General features: G+C 39.1%; 1 protein-coding gene across 9 annotated transcripts in view; it reads left to right on the plus strand.

Annotated features, from left to right (window-relative positions):
• Window positions 1-18,395, plus strand: part of NRIP1 (nuclear receptor interacting protein 1) — a 96,238-nt gene extending 77,843 nt beyond the window's left edge. For all 9 annotated transcript variants that reach the window (XM_058829458.1, XM_058829460.1, XM_058829452.1 and 6 more), the window contains one exon: window positions 9,520-18,395. In XM_058829458.1, the coding sequence (XP_058685441.1) occupies window positions 9,878-13,366 (3,489 nt within the window). In that variant the 5' untranslated portion in view covers window positions 9,520-9,877 and the 3' untranslated portion in view covers window positions 13,367-18,395. The remainder of the gene's footprint in view (window positions 1-9,519) is intronic.
• The last annotated feature ends 516 nt before the right edge of the window (window positions 18,396-18,911 follow it).

Raw genomic sequence — 18,911 nt, forward strand, 5'->3', positions numbered from 1 at the left:
CCATGAAGAACTCATCAAAAACAGATATAAAATGTTTCCACAAATTTGTGATGGGATATTATCTTAAAATGCACGGCACCATTATCAGCATAAATTTTGAGAAATTATTTCAAAGTATATGTCCTTACAGTGAGGAATAGTTAAACGCTTTCCCTTACCATTGTTATCCGTTGTTCTTGCTGTGCCTTTGTTGCAGTAAATACTATTTTCACTGGTATTAAGTTGATATTTTAATTGTTCTGATTTGACTCATGGCTGTGGGTGAGGTGTAGTCCTGTTCTTTATGTGTGAGGGTCAGATGATCATCTCTGTATACATCTATATGACTTCAAGTCCTTTTAATATTTTACTTAGGGATTTATGTTGTGAATGTTTTTAGATTAACCCTGGCATCATGATAAGGACTCTTTGTCCTTTTGTCTTTACAGGATGTTATGAGCCTCCTCTTCCAAGGTTTCACTAAAGCTGGTTCTTATGTTTTATCTTGAATTTTGCTTAGCTTTATTGCTGTTTTGGGGAGAAAAAAAAAATCGTAATTTTTTATTTGAATTGAGCTAGTAGAGACCAATGTGCTAATGCATATTTTTTACTTTCCCACTTAAATGTAGGCATATGAGCCTTTTCTGTGTCCACAACAGCCTTTGTAAACATCATCCACAATGAGCTGAAATCTCCTATTAAAACAGAAGCTGTAGTGTCCCCTCCACTCACTTAAAAAAAAACAAATCCAAACCACAAATCATCTGGGTCTCTAATATGGATTTTTGTGACTGTGATCCTGTATTTTACTTTGCGTGGAATTCCTGTGTGTTTGTGTTCAGTTAGCTGGAACCTATTCTGTTGAGAAGTCTACAAAGTGGCTTTCATTCATAACCATTTCATGCTTGGTCCCAAGTGAAACACAGCTATTACTGTCAATAAAATACTGTGTGTTACTTTTTAGTCCTTTGTTGCACTTTGACATCTGAAACCAATTCTTGGTTAAAATAACATAAAGTGACTTAACATACGCCAAATCACCTAACATAGTTATTCCAAGAAGTACACCATTTTAGTGCACTGCTATCAATAAATGCCTGTATCTTTAGATCCCTCCAACAAGCAGAAGGTCAAAGTTGTATGGAAATGCATTATCTGTATGCATTGATCATAACTCAAAAGCATGATTGCCCAGGAGAGGACATTGATTTCTTCAGTGTATATTAATCACATTTCATTCTTGGGGAGTTGATGTAGAGTTAAATGTATAATCAGTGATTTGGTTTTGTAGGTGTCAGAGGGAATGGAAATCTAGTTGAGTTTGCTTTTAATTGTTTTTTTATAGGCAGGTGGTTTACCAAACATTGGAAAGGTGCATCCTCTGTCCATTCTGTTCTATATTGTCTTCCTCTGTTCTGAAAACAAGGCTTTGTATAGATTTTTGTATGTTTTTTGTTCTTGGTCTCTTGGATAAGAAGACTCAATTAACCAAAAAGCCTGTCTGCACTCTGTTTCTGAGCTTGGACCAACACCCTTTCCCACATTAGTTGAGATTCAGTGATACGCGCTATTTCTGGATCCCTCTCCTTAGTGGATGTGAGGTGGGGGTGTAACTTCTCTTATTTTATTTTCTAGTTTCTGCCCTTTTTGTCTTCAGCAGCAGCAGACCATTGAGCTGTGCCTGGTGGGACGGGTTTAGGTGTCAAATACTTGCTTCTATCACAGGTGGTGTTCATAAGTTGAATGTCTGTTCTTCCTCATTCCATACAATTATGGAAAGACTTGGCAGAGAGTGTGTTTCTAAGTTCATGCCTAGAGTGTTAGCAGACCATAATCAACAAGTGAGCTCAAAGATGTCCTTTACAGTACCATTAGAGAACAAAATAGAAATATTCCTCCACTAGTATTTGTAAGAACAAATATATGTGCATGAGTCTGGTTAAGGAATTGACTGACATGTCTGTTAAACACCAGGTAAATCCTAAGTTATACGAACTGCATGGGGTATTCTGCATCAAGGAGTGATTATTTCTGTAATGGTCTGTTCCTGTACTTGTTAGCATAAGAAATACTTAATTAAGATAGGCTGAGCTATTTTTTGAAGAGTGTCACAGAACGAGAAGTAGCCACACGTGTTTTGTCTCTGAACTTTACAGAACTTTCCAGCAGGAGGTTTTGATGTGCAGACCAGATCTGGATTAAGCTGTGTATGGTCCTTAAGTGTACTTGTAAACCTTGGAGAGCTGCTACTAAGGCTTTGACAAACTCAGCTTTCATGGCAATTGTCTGCTCCCCATTTCCTCCTTCCCATGTACTTATCTCTTTTGGAGGTTTCATTTGGTTTGGGGTGATGTTGGATGAGATTTTTTTTTTTTTATTTCTCAGGTAGGGTTTTGGTTGGTTGGTGTGGCTTTTTGGTAGGGCTTGGGGGTTTTTTTGTGTTTTGGTTGGTTGGTTGGTTTTTGTTTTGTTTTATTGTTTTTTTGTGGTTTTTTTTTTCTTTTCAATTTCTTTCCCACTCCTTACTGACAGCTTTATGAAGTAAGATACAAGAACGCAAGTTACATATAACTTAGAGAGAAATGTCTGCCTGTGGCCTTCTTCAAGCTGTGCACCATGATCTGGAAGATATGGCTGGGGTGGGTTGAGTGCCAGCATCAGATGAGTCTCAGTGTAGCCAACAGTGCTCAGAATTTGGGTTTTCCACATGCTGATGCTTTGCCACAGAGTTTGAGGCGTTCTGACTTACGTGTCTCTGCTGGCAGGGCGCGCAGCCTGGCCTCGCCGCCTCCCCAAGCAGCCTTCTGCGTGGGTATGGAGATCTCCCTGACATTTCCACACCTCATTTCAGCACACACTGGAAATGTTGTGTTCCCCTGGATATATATTACGTACCATCCCAAAGCACCTCCTTGTTGTCATGGGGTGGGATTCCATGGTCTGAGTGAGTCACAGATTCCCGGACTGGAGAATCCCACGTGAAATTTGAGGAGTGGAGGGACACTTGAGATGAGGTGACTGAATCCCCCTTTCCACACCCCAAATGGAATGTGTATGGACAGCCTCCCTTTCTTATATGCCTCTGGTGCCGCTGTTAACAACAACAGCAATCAGCATTTACATTTTAGTGCTCTCTTAAAAGCTGAATGAAGTAAATTAAAATAGTCTCTACCATGAGAACAGGGTTTTTCTTCCCCACTCAGTTGTTGGTTCGCTAACATTTCTGTCCAGTGGTCTGTCAGGTCGTATTCTCGGAGGAAAAACTTGTGTCTTGTGCCTGCTGTGCTGTTGGTTCTGTGTTTCTTTCAATTTTGTGTGACTTACAGACTTCTCAGTTACTCAGGGTTTGTGCACTTTTGTAAAACGGTAGATTTTGCATCATTTTGAGCTTTTTCATCATCAGTTATGGAATTGGTTTGCTCTAGTATTTTTCAGAATCCTATTAGTTTAACTGCTAAAATAATCAGAAGGTTTTGATCAGGCTGGTTTGGGTCTGATCCCTTCTACACACCCCCCCTCCCATTGCCATAGTGAAGAAAACACCTCTTTCTGTTGTCTAAACCTTATTCAGGTTGGGGCTGGGTTTGGCAGCACACAGCTTAACAAAACACAGGGATGGGAAGGCTTTTCCATTGCTATGCTCGTGCAGAATTTGGCCGTGAAGCCGTGGCTGTTGCTAATCCCGCATTATCCAAGGGGTGTTTCACAGAGGGAGCGATGCTGCCGTGTGCTCCGTGCCAGCCTGGAGGGAACAGCCCCAGCTCAGGATGGGAGATGCCATCCCCAGCTCTGGTGGGGTCTCGGGAACCTCTTCAGAATTCCTGGCAGCAGCAGCAGGAGCTCCTGCTGCAACACGATTCTTATGTGTCCTCTCCTGACTGAGCTGTCTGAAACGGACAGGCTATTCTTCCCGTGCTTCAAATGTCTTCTGGAGTCAGTCAGCAGGCCTTGGAGGAGTGAATAATGTGCCAAGCTCCTAGGAAGAAGCTTATTTTTGCTTTCTCAAACTGATACCCTACAGTTGTAGGAGAGGAGCCTGATTTATTTTATTTAAATGTAGAAAAAAGCTTCTGGATTCCCAAGTTCTTTTGAGTATGCAGCTGTGGGAGAATTCACCCACTTATTGCTGAGTTTTGCTCCCCCATCTGATTTTTAAATTTTTTGTTTGTTCGTTTTGTGGTTTTTGTTGGGGTTTTTTGTTGGTTTCAGGTTTGGTGGTTTTGGTTTTTTTTTTGTCTTTTTCTAAGTTACCTTTGCAAAGGGAACCTTCAAAATATCTTGGCTGCCTGAATCAAAACTGTGAAGAGGTCTCAGCTGCTCCATTCATCTGAACAGATTTCTGACACAAAGTGTGGATTTCAGAAAGCAAAGCACTTAAATACTTGATTCTCTTAAAGCATGTGCTTAAGTACCATTGAAGTACCTGCTCCTTTGTGCAGCTCTGTGCATTTGGTGCCAGGGTTGTTGATCAGGGCTGTTTCACTGCTCAGAGCCTTTGCAAAAAGAGCCAACTAAAGACTGAAGTGCTTTTACCAGCACTCTGAAAACATCCTTCCTGCTGAAATCAAAGGTGGTGTGCAAATTGAGCTTAATAACAAAATAATTCTGGGACAGCAAGTCTTATTACCCTCACTCATTCTTAGTTCACTGCAAGATTCTGCTGCAATCCCCTGTACCTCTAGGAATTTTTAGTTTTTTCTTTTTTGAGATCCTAATTTCATTGTGCTCTTCAACATTTCACTGCAGGCAGCCATAAGGATGGGAAATTACTTAAAATATTGTGTTTTAGGTACTTACTCAGTACTGGTACTGGAGCTGCTGAGTAGAACACACAGCCTTTAATATATTTATCCTCATTATCTTTCTCAAGTTTCCATCTATTATTACTCCATCTGGCAAAACAGGGTACAGAGAAGTAAAACCAGAAGTCAGACAGCCTGTCTGCAGCACAGTGAGTAATTGGACCCCTGGATCCCAAGCTGCCACTGTAATCATTCTACTGCATTCCTCAAATCTGTAATAATTAAAATGACAGTCTGAGCCATTGGCTGATGTGGTGGGCTGGAGCCTTTCCACTTGGGAATATGAGAATGGGAAGTCAGTGAAGCTAGTAAGAGACTTTCTTTAGCTCTTCCAGTAGTAGCATTAAATAACTGAAGATTTTTGTTTCACAGACCAGTTTGATTTTAGCTTTACAAATGCATGTTTTGATTCATCTCAACTTAAAAACGGTACATAAAATTTCTACAGAAGTTTAATAGTCATGAAAGGACTCTGAAATGTAGTTAATAAAAATGTTTTATCTGTGTGAACATGTACTAATCTCAATCTGTGTTAATCAGTCTAACACTGTGCCTGAGTTTGGGTAATGTGTCTTCTAATAAATGTTCATGTGGGCAATCTGCTAGCCATTGCCAGTTTCCTAAATGAATACCTTAATGTTTTCTGTAAGATTTTTTTCCTATGATCTTGAATTGAGACTGCAGTAGAAGACTCCTTGATAATATCAAGTTTTTTGAATTATCCAATAAGTTACGTAACTCTCGTACTCAATGTTAGTCTAGTGTTGTTAATTTACTGTGGCTCTCTGTTCCATTTAGCAAAAGGATTTAACTGGAAATGCTAGTCTGGGATATTGGAAAAATGTCTTACAGATGTGATTTTGCTAGTTAAATTATGAGCCATCTATAATTTCTTAAATAGCAGGAACTGCATATCTGTTGGGTGAACTAAAAGTCTGCTGTTTGTTCAGTCTCCAGTTAGGTTTTGCAGTTGAGGGTTTCATTCATTCAAAGAATTCCTTAAAAATCAAAAACAAATATTCAGGAGCAAAAGGCAGTTGGTTCTGTTGTGCTTTAACATATTAGAAGCCGTGTTCTCAGATATCATTATCTTTTGCAGCAGTAATACTTTATGGTAAGCAAAGGATCTTAAAGTCTGTTGTTACTATTCCCATAAAATCTTTGTGGTGAATAAATATATTTGTAGTTTGCAAACAAAGAAAAACTTCAACAACTGCAAAAGTGGAATTAATATTCCGGATGCATGCAGTTCAGTGAACGTTTTAATAACATTTTAATATTCCCCTATTTTCCCTATACTGCCTACAGTTTGTCCTTAGGCACATTTTAAAAGGCTGAAGAGCTGAATTCTCATGGTGTGCTTCACTTGGGGAGCGTCTCACCAGGTTACAGCATTGCTGCTGTGGATTCTGCTGCTGCTTGAGTTTTGTCTAGGTAAACATGGTGAGCTGTAACTGGTGGGTGCTCCTGGAGGTTCTGCATTGGATTGTTTATTTCTCATGGTACAGAAATGTGGGAGAAGATAATAGAAGTGACAAAAAAAAAAATGCATTTATAGTGGTTGTGTTCAGGAAAGCACATTAATTTATCAATTTATTTTGTCATAGTAATTAAATATAATATTTAGGTGTAGAGATAAGTAGGCCTTAGCAGTTTCTTCAGCCCTCACTGGGAAATAAGAAATCTGTATGACTTCTCCTTTCTCTTCTGCCTTTTGTTTTAACTTTCTTTTATTTTTACTTATTTTTCCTTTATTTTTTTTCCTTTATTTTTCCTTTTATTTTTCCTTTACTTTTCCTTTCCTTCCTTGCTCTGGAAATTTCTTAAATATTTAATTTCAAGAAAAAATATTAACATTTCAGTGGGTCTTGGGAAGTTCTTTTGTACAGTCTGTATATATTTAGAATATAGCTTACAGTAAATAAGCTAATAAATATATATATGTATATTTATATTACATTTATATATTTGTATATAATACATTTTTATATAATACACATTTATGTAAATGTATATAAATATACATAAATTATATAAATATACATTTATATAAATGTATATACAGACTGTATATATTTATTATATATTTAGAATTGTTGCCTTAGTGTCCTGCTGAACACTGTTTTCCAGTGCTGGTTTGGATTTGGCATGACTGCACCTCTGATGGACATTGTCATGAGAGATTTTAACACTGTAATACCTGTTACAGCACTAGATCAAATGAGGCCTTTTAAAAGGATTGCTGATGTCCTGTTCCAATGTGTTAAGTGCTTTCCAGATTTCCTTCTCTTTAAAGAAGCTTTTTTTGCAGCAACCCAATTTCATTACATTTATCAGTATTTCCCTAGCACTGGGTAATTCAAATAAAATAAAAAATGCAAAAGGTGATAAAACACTTCTTAGAACAGTTAGTGTATATAAACTGTACTGGCTACAAGTGTCATCTCCTGCAAGAGGCTTTTGGAGTACCTGAGGGATTTGCATAAATGCATTGCATTTTTAGAATTACCCAAAGATGTAGTGAGTAAAGTTGTACTGATTGTTGGCTTAATGGTGCATTTGTTTGGGACTCTATCTTAAAGGTGACCTACAAGCCTTGCTTTTACCAGGTAGTCAGAAATCCTGACAAAATTTCAGTTTTATTGTCTTAAATGGAATACAGAGGGTATCAAGTGCTAGTTGTTCCATTTTAATAACAGCACAGTGTCAGCTTCATTACCGTTGAAACATGAAAATTTGGTTGCAGATAACAAGTTTACTCTTGGTAGCTGGAAAAATATATTCTCCAGATAAAGTGCATTCCCAAATGTTTGAGGAAATCAATCTAGTTGTATTGCTCTTACTGTTGCTGGATACTTGATATTTTCATTGGAAATCTTGTTTTGGTTTTTGGTTTTGGTTTTTTTTAGGGATTTGTTATTTATGATTTTTATTCTGGTTTTGGGTTGAAACTCTGCAAAAGCCCACCCAGAGGTACAGAGGTTTTTGAAGGAATAGTAAGATGATCAGTAATTTTCAGTTAGCTGAATCCACATTTAAGTTGTTTCATGTTTGAAGGAACACTGTTTCTTCTGTGGGTAATTATGTAAATGTTAGTTAATGTGGACATGTATTTCTGAGAGAAGTAGTGAGACCTCAGTAATAGCTAACAGCTTTGCATTTGATATCTAAATGCATGGATATACATATCTACACTACAATGCGCTGAACAATGCATTGCTGGTTAGATTTTTTGTTTGGATTTGTTTGGGGTGGTTTTTGTTTGTTTGTTTGCTTGTTTTTAAGGTAGCTCCATTTTTATAGTTTTTTTTCTATATGACCTAAAACCAAATAAGTGAATATCTGCCCCAGGAGATTAAGGACTGTTAACATTACAGCTATTTAGTAGTTCTTATTCTTTACATTTTTAAGATCTGATTATTTTCAGACTTCTAGTTGCCTGTAGGTTTTGAATTAAAAACCTGCCTCTGGGAAATCAATCATAAAATATTCATTTACTTTAAGGAGGCAAGGATTTAATCTGTGTACATCCCTTTTAAACTTGTAAATACAAGTTTTTTATGGAGTTTTACCTCCTGAAAGCAAATTGCAGAGTTCAATATGCAGAAGGACACTTACCTCTGCTCATGTTGAATATTTATGCCAGTTTAGTACTGAATGAGTGAAGGAGGATTCATGTGTGGTGTAATGATCTCATTATTGAGCTGTGGTGACCGAAATGTTCATGCTGCCATTGACCAGCCCTATAAGTAAAACTGAAGAGTTCAATCCTGCACAGATGCTGTTACTGTGCATTTAAAAACAGCTTTTTATTCCACACTGCCCCATCCAAGGAGATATTTAGTAGAGATATTACTCACTCTTGAAGAATAACAAGACTTCAGAGAAGAGCTGGTTTGGTTTGGTTTTGCCATCCTATGTTGCACTTACAGAAAGAATGTAAAGCTGAAAATCCTCGAGGGAAGGGAGGATTCTGATGCCAGGATTTATGTTGCATCAGGAGCATAAGCAACCTTTTCCCCACTCTTATCACATGATTGTTCTAATAACTTGTGGTGTTTTGGTGTTGTAAGAACAGCAGATTTCACCCCTGTTGTGTTACCATACTGGATTTTGCATTGGTGCATAGTCCTGGGCAGCACTAAGAACTTTGTTTCTACTTTCAGCAACATCATCCACCTGCCAAACAAATATGTACTCATATATATGGTGCTGTCTATTCTCTTACCTACAAACATATGCAGTGTGAAACTAAACACTGACTTTAGGCCTGCCTTTTCCCCTTAGTTCAATTTAAGAGTGATAGGTTGTGTGTCCTGTGTATTTATGTTATCAGAAGAAGTAAAATTCAATGGATTTTTTTTTTTAGTTGTTTAGAGTCACTCAAGTTTTTCCTTTCAGGTTTGCTATTCCTTATTTTTAGCTGCAGAATAATGAAATTCAGTGAAGGCTTGTAGTAGCTGTGCTTATGATAAATAAGCCTAATTTTTTTATAAAACTTTGTCTCAGAATTGTTTTCATGAAGTTCTTTAAATTGGATACCATGTATTTTATCCTGTATTTGATTTTTAGTTTCTTCTGGAATGTGTGTGTTGTTTATATATCCTGAATCTCTGCCTAAGAAAATGCATGGGGGGTTGGGTTTGGATTATTTTTTTTTTAAAGAAAAAATGTCTTATGCAATTATATCTTAATCCTAAATATTTTCTTTGTTTTTTCTTTTGTGTTTCTGACTTAGGAATTTTATGTGCTTGGTGGAGATGGAAAAGGAAGAAAAGCAAGCTGGCTTCCTGAAGAAAGAAGGCAGCAAATACCTAATGGAACTTTTTTTCTGTGCAACCATGTTTTGAGTGCTCCTCCTAGACATTGTCCATAAATATCCTAGATATCAGCTGATTGCTATGATTGGAAAGCTGTCTCATCAAACAGTGTACACTGGGAGAAGCCTGTCTAGGATAATACATTTTCTGTTGTTTCTGAAGGTCTCTAAGAAAACACTGTAGACATCTACCTGTTATTAACTCTGCATCTTGATTGAGCAAAACTAGTCTTTGAAGTGAACAGAAACAGAGCCTTTTTGGAAACTTTTATTGAACATGACTCATGGAGAAGAGCTTGGCTCTGAGATGCACCAGGATTCTGTTGTTCTAACTTACCTAGAGGGATTACTAATGCATCAAGCAGCAGGAGGCTCAGGTACTGCAGTTGACAAAAAGTCCACTGGGCATAGTGGAGAGGATCAAAACTTTAAGATTTCAGGAAATATATTTCCCAGCTGTCAGAGTAATGGTCCAGTTCTTAACACAAATACATATCGAGGATCTGGCATGCTGCACCTCAAAAAAGCAAGACTGTTGCAGTCTTCAGAAGACTGGAATGCAGCAAAGAGAAGGCGGTTGTCTGATTCCATCGTGGATTTAGATGGAAAAAAGGAAGCTTTGTTGGCTGGCATGGTTGAAAATGTGCCTAAAGGCAAACAGGATAGCACATTACTTGCCTCTTTGCTTCAGTCTTTCAGCTCTAGGCTGCAGAGCGTTGCTCTGTCACAGCAGATAAGACAGAGTCTTAAGGAGCAGGGGTATTCTCTTAGCCATGATTCTTTACAAGTGGAGAAAGATTTAAGGTGCTATGGTGTTGCATCCAGCCACCTGAAGACTCTGCTGAAGAAGAGCAAAGCAAAAGATCAGAAGCTGGACAACAGCCTGCCTGACATCACTAAGAACCTGCCCAAAGAGAGGTTTATAGAGTCTCCTCATGCGGTGCAGAGCAGCCCTAAGGTGATGAATGAGCCCCTGTCGTGTGCTGCAAGGTTGCAAGCTGTTGCAAGCATGGTAGAGAAACGATCCAGTCCTGCTGCTTCGCCCAAGCCCAGCGTAGCGTGCAGCCAGCTGGCTTTGCTCCTTTCCAGTGAAGCCCACTTGCAGCAGTACTCCAGGGAACATGCTTTAAAAGCACAAAATGCCAATCAGATTGCAAGCGAGAGACTTGCAGCGATGGCCAGGTTACAAGAAAGTGCTCAGAAGGACGTAGGCCAGTTTGGTTTGGCCAAAGGAATGACAAGCCATCTCAATGGTCAAGCAGGATCATCCCCCAAAACAGTTGCTAGCAAAGGCAGTATGGCACCATTTCAGAGTTCAGTGGGAATCATGCACTCGCCTCCCAAAACTGTGGGATGCAAAAGTACTGTGGAAAGGAGTAACCTGAAAACCTCTCCCAGCAACAGTTTGCTCTTGCATCTGCTGAAAAGCCAGAATACCACCAAGCACATGAAAGGACGTGAGCAGAGTGAGAGAGCCAGCATTTTTGAAGACAGCAGCACACCAACAACTGTTGATGAGTATTCAGACAACAATCCCAGTTTTACAGAAGACAGCAGTGATGATGAAAGCTCCCATTCTAACTGTCTTCCTATAGACCTGTCCTTTAAACAGAGAACAGATAAACCAGATGCAGGTCCACCTGCATCACTGGATAACCTGACTCAGTCCTTGCTTCGTAACTGGGATCCAAAAGTTTCCTGTCCAGAGATCAAGGAAGAGAAAGACACTCCGAAAGCTTCGAAGCTGAATCCCCACCAGAAAGTAACGCTGCTTCAGCTATTACTTGGGCATAAGAGTGAAGAGCAGGTAGACAAGAGTAATGATCCTCAGGGACCACACAGTACAGCTGATGTGGCAAAATTCACTGTACAAACTGGGAAAAGGACTCCTGTTACTGACAGTCCCAGTGCCAACCGAATGACTCCGTTAAGCACTCCACCCTTGCTGGCTTCTACAAAAGCAGACTCTCCTATAAATCTCTCGCACCAGTCACTGGCTGTCAAGCGCAGCTCGCCACCCTACGCCTGCAGCATCCAGCCAGACAGACTGATGAATTCTGCATCTAAACACTTGATAGACCTGTCCAAAAGCAAAGAAATACAAGGAGCTAAGCTGAGCAGGACTGAGAGTCCCCAGAACTCCTCGGCATTCAGTGCCAGCAAGCTGCTGCAGAACCTGGCTCAGTGTGGCATGCAGAATTCCATGTCGAGTGAGGAACAAAGAGCTGGCAAGCAGCTGCTGGCAGGGAATATGGATAAACCTGTGGGCTTGATTGATAGATTGAACAGCCCTCTGCTTACGAATAAATTGAGTATGCATGAAGAAAATAACAAAATATTCAGTTGTCAGCCCGCACCCGCTGAACAAGGACTTCCAGGTTCGGAAATAGAAAATCTCCTTGAAAGGCGCACTGTCCTTCAGCTGCTTCTGGGAACTCCCAATAAAGGTAAAAGTGAAAAGAAAGAGAGGCTGCTTTTAAGAGATGAAAGTTCTCAAGAACAGACAGACAAGGCTTTGAATGAGCAAATATTGACGGTGAAAATAAAAACCGAACCATCTGACGAATCAAATGTTCCTTATAATTCAAATGCACAACAAGTAAGAGAATGCAAGGGTAACAAATTCCAAGGGTTTGTTCATTCACTGCAGAGAAACACAGCTGCTTCTCCAGCATCCGAGGAGGTGAAATCTGAGCCTCTTTCACCTCAAGATTTCTCTTTTTCCAAAAATGGCCTGCTAAGTAGGTTGCTGAGACAGAATCAAGACAATTACCCTGCAGATGAGCTGGACAGGAGTCACCGAAACAATGAACTGACACACCTTGAATCCAAGAGTCTTTGCACAGTACCAAAGAAGAGGAAGCTTCATGCTGAGCCTTTGGAAAGCCCATTAAAAAAGATGAAAAGTAATGTGTCTGATGCTGGAAACAATCACGCTTCTCCCACTGAGGCACTGTACGGACCTTTGCTTAACCAGCAAGAACTGAAGTTCAGCAGAAGTGATGCTGAATTTAAGTATGCTGTAAGTCATGGTTCAAATAGTGAAACTGAAAATAGGAGTTGGTCTAGAGATAGTAAAGGCTTTAATGTGTTGAAACAGCTGCTTCTCTCAGAAAACTGTGAGAGAGATCTGTCACAACATAGGAATAACATGCTAACAGAGGGCAAGAAAAAAGGAAACAAAACCAGTGCAACAATCAATAAACCTGAATTCACCATTTCTTCAGTAAGATCCTTGGTGGGAAGCCCTGTGCAACAGAACAATTGTGTAGATCACAGAACATTTCAGTACCCTGTAGCAGTAAAAAGTCCAGCCAGCTCCCCCTTCCCTGAACATTTGGGGAGTACGGTGTCCAGACTGGAGTCTGACCAGTTTAGCATGTGTTCCGTGCCCAGTGAGAAGGGGCCCATCAGATGGGTGATCACAGGCATGGACAAGAATGACTATGAGAAAGACTCTCCAAGACTGACCAAAACCAATCCAATATTGTACTACATGTTACAGAAAGGCGGCAGCTCTGCCAGCAGCCAAGAAGCACACGACAAAGAAGTTTGGAATGAACCTTCATTTACCGAGAGTTCGACTCGTGTTACAATCAAAGAGGAGTTGACATCTGACACAGAACTTAAAACTCCTTTTAGTAACTTAAGAAGCCCTTACAACAGCCATATGGGGAGTAACACCTCTCATCAGCATGGTGGTATGAATGGAGAAGTGCATGGACTTCTGGAAAAAGTGCGAACAATCAAAAAAGAGCCAGAATAAACTGCAGCCTCCTCAGTGAGTTTACAATCAGCGGTTTTGAATCTTTGTTTAAAAAAAAAAAAAAAAGAAAGAAAAATGAGTATGAACTTGACTTACTGTATAAATTGAGCATGATTTAAAAAAAAAAAAAAAAGCATGGTCTAATTGAAACATGTTTTCATTTGATAAACTTTTTATTTTTCTGGTGATGTTATTTAAAGTACATGTAGATAAAATTTGCTTTACAGTAGATTGTCACAAGGAAACTAGAAGGGTTGTAATTTGTACATGACGTTTCTGTATGTATCAGATTAAGTTATGAGTACTCTTTGATCAGAGTCTTATTTGGATCTGCAAGCTTTTGGTATAACATAAAGTGTAAGCGTACAGCCTAGGTGGTGGTAATGCTGCGTTTCCTCCCTCCCTGTAAAATAATCCTTATTTTTTTGAAGCCTGAGCATAGAGACAGTGTACTTTTTTCTTTTTTTTTTTTTTCTTTTTTTTTTTTTGGAATGTTTTAATATGTTTTGTGAAATTTTAAGAATAACTTTTAAGAAATGGAGCAGTCCGTCCAAGGTATTAGCTTGTCATATTGGAAAACCTGCGTCAGTGTTAATAATTGAAGTGCACTGAAATGTATTTTTTAGTGCTTCCAAAATTTGTATTGTTATTTTTAAATCTTGTTTGTGGTCCTGCCAGAATAGTGGCGTAAAATCTACTTTTCTTCCTTGCCCTGCTTTCAACAAATGCCTTCCTCAGAATTCTTAGCCATAGTTATGAGTTACTAGTTAGAATTAAGGGTTTTTTCTAGGTTTTTATAAAAAAGGCAGATTTTCATAGGCCGTGCAAGTACTGCATGAGTCCTTTCGTCGGCACATTCCTGTCACTTCCCTGCCTAAAAGGAGAAAGCCAAAATGCCTCTTGGAGTAGTGTGATTGAGAAGGCTTAGTACATGTATTCAGCGAGGAAAATGCTGGAAAGCTTGTGAAGGGGATGAGCAGAATTGTCTGTTCAGCACCATCCTGCTTCCCTGTGGAAGAATAACAACTGCACTAAAACAGCACATCCGACTTTCACTCAAAGATGGAATAGGATTGTAATGAAAAATGTGTTGGCCTCTTCCTACAGTCAGGGAAAAGAATCTATAATCTGCCAATATTTATTACTCTCTGAACAGCTGATCCATGGTTTAATGCACTACCCTTTCACTGCAGAAAATCTGGCTTTAGAATAATTTTCCAGGTAGCACTGAGGATAAAACTGTGGTTTTGTCATGTTCAGTAATGGATAGTGGGATATGTCTGAGAAATCCTTCCCTGCCCTTTTCCTCAATCCCCACCTGTGCTGTGATTTGTAACATCTGGCAATATCAGCCTGAGATGGGAGGAACTGAAAATTGCAGTCAGAGCTGAGACACGTTAAAAGAATTGCTGGCTGGGGAAGAGTCGCATGGCTCTGCTTTCCTGTTAGCACTGTCAGTGTTAACTCCATTTGCAGCCCTTATTTCTCTGGGAGGAGGAAGAGGACAAAATCCAGTTCCTCTAAATTATATGAATTATTGGCAAGCAGAAGTTTTCCTGAACTTTTTACTCCCCTAAAAAAAAGTTCTCTGTGGCTTCTTGATTTCACTGATAATCCTCTCTGCTATCAGCAAGCAGCTAAGCAGTTGGCTTGCACAACTAATGAAAGCTACGCTCAGGTGTAATTTTGTCTGTTTTCACCATTACGAGCCGATGACATGACAAAACTGCTGTTTCTGTCCATCTCATGTCTGTGTAGACGTGAGTGACAGGGCATTTTGATCTTTTCCATCTGGTTTTGTTTCAGCGATCCTTTTCCCAGACCCCTGGCTTGTTGAGACAGAGCAAGCTGTTGTCCCCCTCTTGTCCCTGTCCCCAGCCTGAGATTTCTTCCTCTTTCCAGTGCAGTTCCTACTGAAAGGGACTTCTCCTGTCTGACAGCTGGAAAATGCACCACTATTCTGTTTTGCCTCCCTCCAGGGCATACCTTCTTTTAGGGAACACAAATATTTGGCAGTATCTGGTATAAAACATTCCCCCTGGTTTTTATGAGAAATAACAGAGCAATTTAAAGATATATTTTTATGTTATTTCAGTGAAGCATAATATATTAATGGGCTGTACAAAGAAGATTTATATTTTAAAACCTTCACACAAATCTAATATCATTTTAAATGTCATTGTCTGAAATATAATATAAAAATAAAATTTTGTTTGTCTTTAATATTGCATTTATAAGTGGCCCAATGACAATTCAGATATCTCATAGAATAATCATTAATGAGATAAAGTATATTTTGGATTGACAGTGGAACTGAATTCTTTTTATATGAGTCAACCCAGCAGAAATATTAAAAAGATGGTATTTGTTCCATCCATTAAATATCTTTTAAAGTCTTAATTGATTATTTTTCTTGAAACAATTTGTATATAGGTAGGAAATATATACAATATAGAATAATAGATGGTCCCCAGACTAAATACAGGGCTATAATTTGTTTGAAGAGCTCCACAGAAAAATGCAGCATGAGAGCATGTGGAACTACCTGGCTGAAAAAACTTTGCCAAAGTCAAGTTGAGATGAAGAGTGGGGAAGAGATTCTGACCCTAACAAAAAATAATATTGGAATTGAGCAACGTGCTGACCTTTGTATTTATTCTAGGGTAGTCTTTTGTTATAATATATACTTTTGAACATTTAGTTTTGAAAATTTTATAAAACAGTTAAGGTAAAATCTTAACGGTTTGACCAGTTAAAGATCTAGCTTTCTTTTTAGTTGATGTCAATGAAAGGGTATTGCCATTCTCACAGGCGTCAGTAAACTCTAATATACAAGAATTTAAGTTTGGGACATGGTGTTCATGGAAGAATCTTATCTCTTGTAGACATTGCAATCTCAAACAGCAGGTAACAAGGCTGAGGCCCTTGAGACGGGGCAGGACATGCCAAGGGGAATGCTCAGTCAGCTGCTAAGAGGGCAGCTGTCTCCTGTATGGAATTCTCCAGGATCACTGGTATTACCCCTTCCCTAGGGCAGAGAGGTCTTCTTTGAATCTACCCCATCTACATTTACAGCATTGACACCTTAGGACCAAAGGCTCTTTAACTATTTTTTGTCTTTTAGCATGGGTGAGTGAAAAGGAGTTGCTATTTTTTTCCTTGGGAGCTTTTCCATCAGAAAAGGGGAGTGTGGGAGCTGGGTTTGTTGCCATCAGGAGAGACTGGTAGGGCTGGCCACGTTTTCCCAAGCAGCTGTAAGATCCCTGATTTCCACCAGTCCCTGCAGATGGATTGCAAACCAAGGCCATCTCTTGAGTAGCACTCGGTACTCTCAACAACTCCTGTCTCCTCTAGGCCTTTAGACCAGAGATTTGAAGCAAAATGGGGTCTTGGCAGATCTCAGCAGCAGCAGCAGCTGTACAGGCAACGTGGTGCAGGGTCAGTGGGTGCTGGTGTGTGATCTCACCATCAAAGGAGCAGGGAGGGAGGGGAGAGCACATCTCACAGCTCAGCTACAGCCAGCTGAGCCTGCTGGGGGAAAGCTGCCTCCAGCCCTCTGAGCAGTGAGGGAGTTGGGGAATGGTCTCTATGCCACACTTAGAGTTGCAGTTGCAGCCCCTTGGAACTTTAAGCTGAATTAACTTTGGCCCCACATAGCTGGGAAGGGCTGGGGCTGCAGCAGCTGGGTTGTGGAGTGCCTGGTGCCTTGCTCCAGGGGGCATCACCAGGGCCTGGTGGAGCACCCAAACCCGCTGGATTTGGGGATTGACTTGGGATTGCCATGCAGGTATGCCTTTTCTTTCCAGAGGGAAGTGTCTGAGACTCAGACATCCGGGTTTTTAGTGTCTCCTCTGCCAAAGCTTGAGGCAATGATGGTGGGTAATGCATGACCTTAGAATTAAAGGTGGAGAGCTGGAGGGCCACATAACTGATACCACATAGCTGGGCAGCTGAGTTTGAGAAGTTTATATGAGATCAAAAGGGAATTCAGCCATAACTTTTACTTTTTGTAGCCATTTACTCTTAGTGATGTTTTAAAATTTTTAATTTACAAACGTTTTTAAAAGAAAGAAGTGAATGGTTTAAATTTTCCCTATTAAATGTTGGTGAAAGTATTACAGCTCTCATTGACGTCAGTGACATGATATTACCAGTTTGTTCTCTGCCACATCTTACAGAGGAGTAAACTGGTAAGTATATATTATATATATATTTATATATAATGTAAATATGTTGACTTGTTATGCCTATAATATGTTGAAATTGGTTTTTAAAAGGTGATGTAAATAGTGGTTTCCTTAATGAAAATTACATATTTTGTATTGTTCTAATGCAAAGGAAAAAACCTTTTAATCTTTTTTGTTATGTATATTCCATGTATAAGTGTAAATATGATCACATAGGTTTAAAAACTTTTGCATGTATGTATACAGTTGCAAGTCTGGAAGAATGTATAGAAAAATTCTTTTATTTAAAGTTGTGATTACCTGCTGCATGAAAAGTGCATGGGGGACCCTGTGCATCTGTGCGTTGGCAAAAAAAAAAACAAAAACAATGTCTTAACAAGTCAGGTCAGTTCAAAACACAACAGTATTCCACTTCTGGACATGACTTCTGCTGTGGTATTTTAGCTTTGTGAAAGATTGTGCTTCAATTCAAAAGGGTCTGGAAAAAAAAAAATGCAAACCTACTTTTAAAACATGAAGTGCTCATACAACTATAATAAGTCATGTAAGTTCAGGACTCCATTTTGCGTAATTGAAATATTGTACCAGGACTATTCTATCCCTGTAAAACAAAGGAGTATTTTCATTGCCATCCATAAGAATTCGGGATTTTACCATAAACAGTTTTATTGTGATGTGTCTTCAGTAATTTAACTGGTCTCATTTTTTTTATTAGAAATTAATTTCCTCATGTGATGTCACAAAACTGTACATACTGCAGTGTGAAGTTTTTTTAAATCTTTCAGTGTTTACTTCCTGCAGAAGATTTGAATAAATGAGAAAAATGCATTGTCTTGATTGTATTTAAAATCTGCTTTATTTCATGTGTACTTTGTGTTATTGGAGTGTTAGTGGGCTCTTTGCATCAGTGCTGTTGATACAAATTTCTGACAACAAAAGTACCTCAAGGAACTTAGGCACACACAGCCTTCAGCAAGACTGGAAGCTGAGAGTTGTGCAGCTGGAAGTGAAACAATTTAAATCAGATTAGCAGCTTTACCTCACAAAGCTCTGCATTATGTTTTATTTAAATACCCTTCTGCTTATTAACTTGAAATCAGTGACCATAAACTGGAAGTCTCTAAATGGGAATTCTCATGTGAAAAAAATTTTGAATGTTAAAACATTGTTCAGGTCCCTTGTGCGGGACAGAAAGATCTGTTTTCCCACTAAAATCTACTTTGGTTCATATCACAAAGAGGACTTCCCAGTTTATTCTGTTTATGTTCTTTAGCAAACATGTAGAATAAGTGAACAGAATTTGCCCATGAAGCCCACATAAAGGTTGAACAGTGCACTTCCTTCATATTTTGGAGTTT

The sequence above is a fragment of the Poecile atricapillus genome, chromosome 1, assembly GCF_030490865.1.
Source record: "Poecile atricapillus isolate bPoeAtr1 chromosome 1, bPoeAtr1.hap1, whole genome shotgun sequence".
Classification (NCBI taxonomy): domain Eukaryota; kingdom Metazoa; phylum Chordata; class Aves; order Passeriformes; family Paridae; genus Poecile; species Poecile atricapillus.